The following is a 10,175-nucleotide window of genomic DNA, read 5'->3' as shown; positions in this document are numbered from 1 at the left end:
ACCCACAGCTCTGCTCTTCCCTCCTCCCCTCAGGCGCCCTAGCCTGCTCCCCTCCCCCTCTCACCTGCTCCCTCCAGCCTAATTCTCCTGCCCTGCCCCCCAAGGTTGTGAGGGAGTGAAGGGGAGAGGAAGGGAGGAAGGAGGGTGGCATTCCTGGGATTCCCTGGATGGGGAGAAGAGAGGGAGGGCCCTACGGAGTGGAGGAGAGCCCAGGAAAGAGCACCCCACAGCACTCGCTCTCCCCACCCCTCCCCCCATCATCACAGAGACCCGGGCTGAACTGAGGTTTGAAGGCCGTGAAATTTAAGAGATTGAACTGATGGGTTCCAGGCCACTGGTCACACAGGAAAGCAGCCCCTAGCACGGGCTCCAGGGAAGAGCCTCACCAGGCACCCTGGAGGAAGCTGCTCTAGGCCACCGATCAGGCGGGGCACCGCTGGTTGTACTGGGAGAGGGGAGTGCAAGCCCCCGGTCATGCTGGGAACCACCGGTTATCCTGGGAGAGGCCAGCGCAGGCCACTCACTGGTTGTGCGGGGTCGGCTGGGTAAAATCAACTGGGCAAGCCCCGGTCACCTGCCGTGATGACCCCTGGTCCGAATTAGGGGGGATGGCGGCCGCAGCGGGGTGGTGAGGTCACAGCCCAGGACACTGGTTAGACTGGTCGGTCAGGCCACCGCCGCGGGCACCGGTCAGCCCGAGCCAGGCAGCCCAGAGCTTGGGGGCAGAGGGAGCCCCGCTCCGGGCCCGGGCCGGGCGCTGGGAGGTCCGCTCCGGGCAGTGGGAGGTCTTGGCGGGGCGCCCGGGTTTGGGGGGGGGCACCCAAGGGGGGGCTCGGGAGGGCGGGGCGGGGCGGGGCTGCCAGGGGCGGGGCCTGATCGCTCCCAGCCCCGCGGCCGCCGGAGCCGCAGCCCGGGCAATCGCCGCCCGCTGCCGCCGCCGCGAACATGGAGCCCCCGGACGCCCTGGCCGGGGCGCGCAGGGCCCCCAGGCTGCTGGTGCTCGCGCTCCTGCTGGGGGCGCACCCAGGTACGGCCGGGGCAGAGAGCAGGGAGCCGCTGGGGGCGGCCCCTGGGGACCCCGGGAAAGGGAAGGGGGAAGGGGATCTCCTCGACCCCAGGAAGCCAAACGTGGGAGCCCCGGGGAGGAGGGATACGGGAGCACGGGGGATACCCTTCCCAACGAGCGAGCTGGGGACGGCCCGGCAGAGGGGCTGGGCAGACGCCGGCAGGCAGCGGGTTAGTCACCACCTGAGAAGCCAGCCCCCTCCGCGCTCGGGACCAAGGAGCGAAGGGGCCCTCAGCCCCTGGAATCGGAGTCCCGGGACTCCTGCTTCCTCAGACCCAAAGGTCCAGGCCTCCAGTGGCCGGAGTGGCTTCCCCAGGACACAGGAGACCAAGACCCCGGGGCTTCCCTCTGAAAGGTTCTCAAGTTTTGCGAGGGTCGGGGACCTTCCAGCTAGATCGCAGGGAACCACATGCGTTTGAGGCTTCCCCCGATCTGGACTCAGAGCCAGGCTCTAAAGAACTCCCCTCCCTCGCGGAAGGGCTGGAGCGCTGGCCCTGGGCAGTGACGGCAGAACAGTGTTTCCGAGTGACCGTGCCCTCTTCCTGGGGCCCAGATAAATCCACACACCTGCGTGGTGGTGGGATGGGGAGGAGGCCTTGAGGGGCCGGCAGCCAGGGACAGAGGGATGGGAGAGATTAGGGAAGAGAGATCTCTCCATCCTCCTCCTGTCTGTTGCTCAGACTAGCCCCAGGCACCAGCCTGGCCCCACACCCCTCCCCTGGGCCAGGCCTGGGCCAGAGGTGGGTGCCTGGGAATCCAGGCCCGTGGCACAAGCATGGCAAATAGTGGGTCCCCAGGGGCAGGGCTGGGTCAAGCTGGGCGGGGAAGGAAAGGGAGGTTCTCAGAAGTGAGAGCTGATGCCAGGATGCCAGCCCAGGGGGTGAGAGAGCATGGTTTCTCCAATGGGAACAGCTCTGTCTGCCAGGATCCTGGGACAGGAGTCCAGCCGCCCCCACTCCCGCTCCCTTCTCCCTGAGGACCCGCCATCCTGGGCCTCACCGCTCGCCTAATCGGAGGGGACACACCTTATCCCCTTCCCTGCTCGGCAAAGAGGCAGAGGGGCCAAGGGGTGGGTAGGGGGATCTGGTGCCAGGCCGGGCAGGTCTGGGCCAGCCTGTCCCTCCCACATTCCTGAAACCTGCCCAGCCCTGTCCCCCCTGACCGCCCCCACACACCCATTCTGCCTCAGCTGCAGCCCCAGCCCCCGACTCCTGACAGAGACCCAGGGGCTGAGAGAGACGGAGACAGACTGTCAGGCTGACAGAGAGGCAGGGACTGTGGGACTAGAGATGGAGACCCAGAGTGAGAGACACAGATCCCTGGCGACGTGCCAGGCCCTGCGCAGGGTGCTGGAGGCCAAGGGATGAGCCAGAGCTGGCCCTGCCCTTGGGGGGGGGCGGCTGGTCTAGTGGAAAGCACAAGGACAGGTGCGGTCTTACCCCAGGAGGATTGGACAGAAGCAGCCAGGGCCCTGTGTGGCCCGGGGGAGGAGCCCGTAGTCCTGTGGAGAGAGATGGAGACAAATGCTGATGGGAGGGAGGAGGGGCTGGGGTCCTGGACCCTGGGTCTGAGGGAGGAGGGCACTGGGAGCCAGGACTCCTGAGTCTGAGGGAGGAGGGCACCGGGAGCCAGGACTCCTGAGTCTGAGGGAGGAGGGCACTGGGAGCCAGGACTCCTGGGACCTGGGGGAGGAGGGGCTCTGTCTGGAGGGCTGTCCCCAACAGAGGCAGAAAGAGCTCAGTGGCTCTCCTGTAGGTGCCCAGGCCGAGGTCCACTTATCCGTGCCTTCCCTGGTGGAGGTGATGAAAGGGGAGGCCGTCGCCCTGAACTGCACCCCCCTGGGGGCCCACGACCATTTTGTGCTGGAATGGTTCCTGGTGAGTGCTGCAGGCTGGGGGCCAGAGGGTGGCCAAGGGGCCTGGGGGTCAGGGCACCACAGGGCTGCGAACGTGCATTCCCTCCTCCGAGCCCAAAGGACCTAAGGGCTCCGTCCAGCTGCCTTTCCATTTTACAGATGGGGAAATTGAGACCCCGCCAGGGGAAGGACACTCCAAGGTCCCCTGGTGTCTGGGCACAGCTGAGACTAGAAAGAAGACGCCCCGTTCAGAGCGCGGGCTCCAGAGAGAGACCATTCAGAGACAGACAAGGAGATAGCGGGAGACCCCAGGGGTGCAGGACTAGAAGGAGAGAGGAAAAAAGAGGAGATAAGAGGCAGAGACACAGGGCTGGAGGGGGAGACAGAGAGAGGAAGAGAGATAAGAACAGAGTGTGATGGAGAACAAGGGACCTGGACCTGGGGAGAGGAAACTGACACACAGGCCAGGGAACAGGGGACCGGAGGGAGGTGACAAGAGGAGGCAGGTGACCCAGAGAGCAGCAGATGGAAAAGGTCGCGGAGAGAGATAAAGAGACACTGGGGGAGGCAGGCCAGGCGGCCTGGAGCTGAGCCCCGCCCCCGCCCCACATCCCCCCGCCACAGGCAGACCGCTCTGGGGTCCGCCACCGCCTGGCCTCGGCCGAGCTGCAGGGCTCCGAGCTGCAGGGCACGGTGCACGACTCTCGGGGCCGCAGCCCCCCGTACCAGCTGGACGCCCGGGGGCGCCTGGTGCTGACCGAGGCCCAGGTGGGCGACGAGCAGAACTATGTGTGCGTGGTGAAGGCGGGCGCGGCGGGCAGCGCTGAGGCCACCACACGGCTGCACATGTTCGGTGAGTGTCTGCGGGCCCCCCCCCCCCCACGGAAGAGGCGGGTGGGCGAGAGCCCAGGAGAGGGGCTCCTGACCCGACCGTCTCCCCCACAGCAAAACCAGAGGCCACCGAGGTCTCGCCCAACAAAGGGATCCTGTCTGTGGTGGAGGACTTTGCCCAGGAGGTACCTCGGGCTGGACCTGGATTCCAGGGGCGGGGGGGGGGGGGGGGGGCTGGGAGGTGGGGGGGGGTTTGCACTCCTGCATCCTGGGGGAGGAGAGGGCTGGGGAACCCAGACTCCTGTATCCTGAGCGAGGAGAAGTCGCGTCCCCCCCGCCCCGACCTCAGGGCCCAGGGCCACGCCTGTGTCTGCCTTAGATCGCCACCTGCAACAGCCGGAACGGGAACCCGGCCCCCCAGATCACGTGGTACCGGAACGGGCAGCGGCTGGAGGTGCCCATGGAGGTGAACTCAGGTGAGCGGGCGCGGGAGCCCAGCTGGACGCGGGACGGCGCCGGGTGGTGGCGAGGGGGGGGGGGGGAGGGCTGGCTGACCCGCCGCCTCCTCCCTCTCTGCCAGACGGCTACATGACCAGCCGCACGGTGCGGGAGGCCTCAGGCCTGCAGTCTCTCACCAGCACCCTGTACCTGCGGCTCCACAAGGCCGACCGGGAAGCCAGCTTCCTTTGCTCCGTGCGCTACCACCTGCCCGCGGGCCGGCACGGCCGCCTGGACAGCCCTGCCTTCCGCCTCACCCTGCACTGTGAGTCCAGGCTGGTCCCCACCTCCCCGGCCGCGGCCCCCCTCACCTGCCTGAGGCCTGGCCCCGCAAGCCCTCCGGGGCCTACCCCCACCCCATCCTGACCTTTGACCGCCTCCAGCACCCGGAGGCCCATGGAGCCTCGCACCCGAACCACGCCCCGCCCTCTCACACCAGCTCGGGGGCCCGGAATCCCTCGCGGACCTGTCGCCCACGCCGACCTCTGACCCTTGACCTGCACTCTTAGCTCAGCTCCACCTGTGACCTCTCTGGTCACTGATCTCAGAATGAGCGGGAACCTGAGCTGTGACAGATGTGACCTCTACCCTTTGACCGACCGCAGCCTTCCCCTTGGCTGGGGCCTGACCTCTCTGCCCTGAGCCAGCCCTGGCCTTTTACCCTTGACCTGACCTACCCTCGACCCTGACCATGAGTCTGCCCTGACCCGTCTTCCCCTTTGCCCTTTCTCTTAGATCCCACGGAACACGTGAATTTCTGGGTGGACAGCCCCTCCACCACCGAGGGCTGGGTACGCGAGGGGGACTCCGTCCAGCTGTTTTGCCGGGGGGACGGCAGCCCCAACCCCGAATACACATTCTTCCGCCTTCAGGTGACTCACCCCGTCGTTCCTTTGGAAGTCCTGGCCCCTGACCTCTGTGACATATTGGCCCCCGCCGCCTTCTGACCTTTCACCTGGGTGGCCCCCGGCTCAGCGAGGCGCCTGCCTGTTGACCCAGGAGCTCACAGGACCTCTGAGCCCTGACTTGAGAGAGTCCGAACTCAGCTCGATACCCAGCCGGGGTGGCCCCTGGCCTGGCAGGGCCTCTGCCCCCTTGCTTGAGTGGGCTCTGATCTAGCACGATGCTAACCCGGTGACCCCTGACTCTGACCCGGTTGACCCCGACCCAGCATGACCCCCGCCCCCACCCCCGGACCAGGGCGGCTCCTGAGCCGGGTTCCTCATCCCTGGTCACCCAGGACAAGCAGGAGGACGTGCTGAAAACAAATCTTGAGGGGAACTTGACCCTGGAGGGGGTTCAGCGGGGCCAGAGCGGGACCTACGGCTGCAGGGTGGAGGACTACGACGCTGCTGAGGACGCGGAGCTCTCCAAAACCCTGGAGCTGCGCGTGGCCTGTGAGCGTCCCGGGGGGATGGGCAGGGGGACCCCGGCACCAGCGGCCTCCTCGCCCTCACCCCCACACAGCCCCGCCGGCAACCCTTTCCACTTCTGGGGTCCTCGTCCTCGTCTGGATGGTCCCCTCTGCCCCCTGGGTGCCTGCCCCAGCCCCCTCCAGTCTCCCATACGAAGCAGCCAGAGAGCTCCCTCCAAAGCACACACCTGATATCCCCCCACTCTGAACCTGCCGTGGCTCCCAAGTGCCCCGATCCACCCCGGCCTTCAAGGCCCACCTGGCTGGCCGCGCCTTTGGCTGACCCATCTCCCCACCAAGGCAGTCTCCTCATCCCAGCCGAGCGCCTCTCGCCGTTTCCAGGTTAACACCCCTGCTTTCCACCATCCACTTTCCAGCCTTCTGAGTCTGCTTGCACCTGAGCACTGTGCAAAGGCCCTGCTCCTCCTTGGCCCTCCTTCTGCCTCCTTCCCTGGGGCTAGACCCCGTGACCAGGGCTGGGGAGACATCTATGAACAAGACAGCCCAGCCCCCCCCCCCTTCACAGAGATCTCGGTCAAGTAGGGGAGACAGGTGGTGAATGCTGAACAAGGTGCTTTGAGTAGCGATGGAGCCCCTATAGGGACTGACGCAGAGTGAGGGGATGAGGGACTGGCCAGGCGAGCGGGGACTGTTCTAGATGGAGGGTGGTGCAGGCTCCGTCTGTCTCCGTCCCCAGGAAGCAGATTTGGATTCAGAGAGCTGCAGGCAGGAGGTTTATGGGAAGCGCCTTGGGATCCCCACCGATGGAGGCTGGAGTGGAGGCTGGGGAGGGCACGGAAGCAGGACCGGGCAGAGGCAGAAGATTGGTCTCAGTTGTAGTCTAAAGGTCTCAGTCGGCCCCGCAGGGTGCTGGGGAAGCTGGGATGGCCCCACTTGGGGGTAAGGGAGCTGGGCCTTTATAACCCCACACCAACCGGGCATTGCACGTGGCCTGCCCGAGGAAGGGGGCATGACCTTGAGCGAGGGGCTCTCCGCAGCTGAGGCAGTTCCCAGAGAGGGCTGACAGCTGAGGGCTGACAGCTGACATCCTTCTCAACAGCTGGGGGAGAACAAATCCTTCAGCGCTAGAGGGGAAATCTCAGTGTCCGCCACGGGGGGACAGAGAGGCCTCCCTGAGAAGGGGCCGTTTGGGAAAACCAAAGAATGGGATCAGAAACGCGAAGAGCCAGAAGAGGAGCTCCCAGGCCGGGGGAACAGCAGGTGCGAAGGCCCCGAGGCAGGACCCAACATGGCGTACTGGAGAGAAACCAAGAGAGTAGGGTAGCTGGTGTTTGGGACAAAGGTTGGGGGTGGGGGTGGGGGCGTGCGGTGAGAAGTGAGGTTGAGGAGGTAGGTAGAGGTCAGACCAAGCAGGATCCTGGGGGCTTTATCAAAGAATTTGGCCTCTGTATACTGGGCAACCACTGCGAGGTTTCACACGGAGGGCAGGGCTGACGGGTGTGTGGTTCGAAAAGATCCGTCTGGCAGCTCAGGGGAGGAAGCCTGGCCAGCGGGGACACCGGCGAGGAGGTGGCTGCAAGGTGGTCCGGGCAGTCGGACCCGGACGTCAGAGACGGAGAGAAGTGGGAAGGTCCATTTCGAAGGCGGGGCAGACAGGGGCTCGATGAAAAGATGGGTAGAGGGGTTTGGGTGGTCAATCCGAGAAGGAACACCTTGCCACCATCACACCCCCCCCCTCCCCCCACCGGTCATGCATTAACTGTGGGCCCAGTCATCGGCTCTGGAAGAAGGTGGCTGAGATGGGGCCTGTGTTTTGGAGTTAGATGTGGGCTCAAGGCTTGGCCTGGATGGGAGCGTGGAAAGTCCGTGGAGAGAGAGAGAGAAAACAAGGAGAAACACCTGACAAGCTCTTCTTCTGGTTGTGCACTCACATCTGCGCCCCCCACCCCCACCCAGTCACCCTAGAGAGCCCCTAAGCCGAGTGGGTGAGGGTCTGGGGAAGGTGACAGTCTGTCCCCCCCTCCAGACCTGGACCCCCTTGAGCTCAGCACCAGGGAGGAACTTTCCTTACCCTTGGGCAACAGCACAGCCGTGAACTGCTCCGTGCAAGGTCTGCCCACGCCTGCCCTGCGCTGGACCAAGGTGAGAGAGAAAGGAGCCCCGCAGCCTGGGGACCCTCAGCCTGCACCCTCTCCCGTCTCTCGACCCCCTCCCTCACACTCGCCTGGCCGCCTCCTCCTCTCCCTGCCAGGACTCAATCCCCCTGGGGAACGGCCCCACACTCTCTCTGAGCTCCATCACCTTCGATTCTGCGGGCACCTACATCTGTGAGGCCTCCATGCCCACCGTCCCCCTCCTCAGCCGCTCCCAGAGCTTCAAGCTGCTGGTCCAAGGTTCGGGATGGGGCAGGTTTGGTTGGGGACAGCGGGCGGGCAGCTGTGGGGGTGGGGGAGCAGGACAAATGAGACGGGTCCACGGCTGGTGCCTCTGTCTTCGGTTCCTGTCCCCTCTGTCCTTCTCTTTCTCTCCTCCTCCTTCCCCTTCTCCGATGGGCTTCCCACTCTCCCCCCACCACCACCCACAGGGCCACCAGAATTAAGGGCAGAAGAGACCCAGCCCAGGAGTGAGGGCAGCTGGAGGGAAGGAGATGAAGTCAGGCTGGTCTGCTCTGCCCGTGGCTACCCGGAGCCCAAACTCAGCTGGAGCCAACTGGGGGGCAGTGTAAGGGACCTTCCCCCCCATCCCGAGCCCTGCGGGACCCAGGCGCCCTCCCCCAAGCCCCTTGGGGAATCCTGCCCTCTCCCCGATCGATCGTGGCCAGCCACTCCCCGGGGGACTGGCCGTCTTCACCTCTGCCCTCACCCGAGCCCTTGAGCCCACGGGCCGGGGCTGACCCAAGCCTCCACAGCCAGCAGAGCCGGCCCCCGGAGGGCAGGGCTGGGTGAGCAGCTCCCTGACCCTGAAGGTGACCAGTGCCCTGAGCAGAGACGGGGTCTCCTGTGAGGCCTCCAACCCCCACGGGAACGTCCTGCACGTGTTTCACTTCGGCTCTGGTGAGGAACTTGGTGGGGGGGGGGGGCGGTTGTGCACAGGACCCTGGCGGGGGGACAGACAGAGCACCGCTGGCTGACCCCCTCCTCCTCCGTCCTGTCCCTGCAGTGGTGCCCCAGACTTCCCAGGCCGGAGTGGCTGTCATGGCCGTGGCCGTCAGCGTGGGCCTCCTGCTCCTCGTCGTTGCTGCCTTCTATTGCATGAGACGCAAGGGTCGCCCCGGCTGCTGCCGGCAGGGGGAAAAGGGGGCTCCGTGAGTGGCCTGCAACCCTGGAATTGACCCGACCCCACCCCTGCACCCGACTCTGACTTCGCCTCCAACCTGAACCCCGAACCCAGCCCACGTGGCCAACCTCAGCTCCCTCCCGTCCTCAACCCCAGACCCAAACACATCCCCGGCCCTGACCCCAACCCCGACCCGCATCTTATATTCAACCCCAGACCCCGAACACATGCCCAGACAGCTCCAGCCCCAAACCCGGTTTGTAGCCAACCTCAACCTCTCCAACCCTCTGAGCTCACGGCCACCCTCCGCTCCAATGCTCCAATCCGTAGCCACCTCCAGACCCATCTCCAACTCCTACATCGTCCTGCCCACCCATCCCTAACCCCAAAGCCTTTACCACCCCCCCCCCATCCCCCAAGGCCATCCCAACCGGAAGAGCCCCATCCTCAGTCCTTCCCCCCAGGCATGACCGCCGCCTCCAACGTGCCCTCCTCTCTCCCAGGCCACCTGGGGAGCCAGAGCTGAGCCACTCAGGGTCCGAGCGGCCTGAGCAGACAGGTCTTCTCACAGGGGGCGCCTCTGGAGGAGCCAGGCATGGCAGCGGGGGCTTCAGAGATGAGGTGGGTGAGGGCCTGGGCACCCTGATGGTGGGGGGGGGGGAGCTGCGGGGAGGCGGGGAGGGGTGGAACGGCCCTCGTAAGCACAAGCGCAGGCTGACCTCTCTACCTCGTCCCCAGTGCTGAGCCCAAGGGCCTCCGGGAGGCTGCACTAGACCAGACATCAGAGAATCAGCGTCAGAGAACCAGGCCTGCTCACGCCTCCGCCCGCCCCCACCTTCCCACTTCTCCCCGGCCCTCCCTTCCCTTCCTTCCTCTGCAGGCTGGGCAGGGACCTACAGCAGCCACTGCTGCGGGGAGGGAGGGAGGGGCGGTGGGGAGGAGGGGACCTTCCTCCAGGGAATGTGACTCTCAGGCCCCAGAATAGCTCCTGGACCCAAGCCCGGGACCTGGCCCGGGACAGGACGAGGCTCCGAGGCTCCAAGGCTCTGAGGGTCGGCCGGCGCGGGCGACTTTTACCTCCCGCCCCGTTACTGGTCCCCCACCCCACCTGACGTCCTACTGCATAGTCCGACACTGGATCCGGGCCCCTGCCCCCACCCCAGCTCCCATCATCTGTGGACACTGGAGTCCGGAATAAATGCTGTCTGTCACATCACGCCAGGCTGTGGGCAGAGCCTCCTGTGGGGGACGAGACGGGAAGGGGGCGCAGGTGA

The 10,175-nt window shown here is 65.9% G+C and overlaps 1 protein-coding gene across 1 annotated transcript; it reads left to right on the top strand.

The window, feature by feature from the left end:
- Positions 1–885: 885 nt before the first annotated feature.
- BCAM (basal cell adhesion molecule (Lutheran blood group)) lies at positions 886–10,117 on the top strand. Its single transcript, XM_042969727.1, has 15 exons — positions 886–1,027; positions 2,822–2,943; positions 3,546–3,774; positions 3,867–3,937; positions 4,132–4,228; positions 4,333–4,515; positions 4,986–5,122; positions 5,491–5,647; positions 7,652–7,767; positions 7,877–8,018; positions 8,210–8,346; positions 8,534–8,678; positions 8,785–8,929; positions 9,405–9,522; positions 9,640–10,117. The coding sequence occupies exons 1-15, from the start codon at positions 946–948 to the stop codon at positions 9,643–9,645; spliced, it is 1,887 nt and encodes a 628-aa protein (XP_042825661.1). The 5' UTR covers positions 886–945; the 3' UTR covers positions 9,646–10,117.
- Positions 10,118–10,175: the final 58 nt, after the last annotated feature.

This window comes from Panthera tigris, chromosome E2 (assembly GCF_018350195.1).
Source record: "Panthera tigris isolate Pti1 chromosome E2, P.tigris_Pti1_mat1.1, whole genome shotgun sequence".
Taxonomy (NCBI): domain Eukaryota; kingdom Metazoa; phylum Chordata; class Mammalia; order Carnivora; family Felidae; genus Panthera; species Panthera tigris.
Note: the sequence above shows the minus strand (reverse complement) of the source record. Positions and strands in the feature narration are given on the sequence as shown.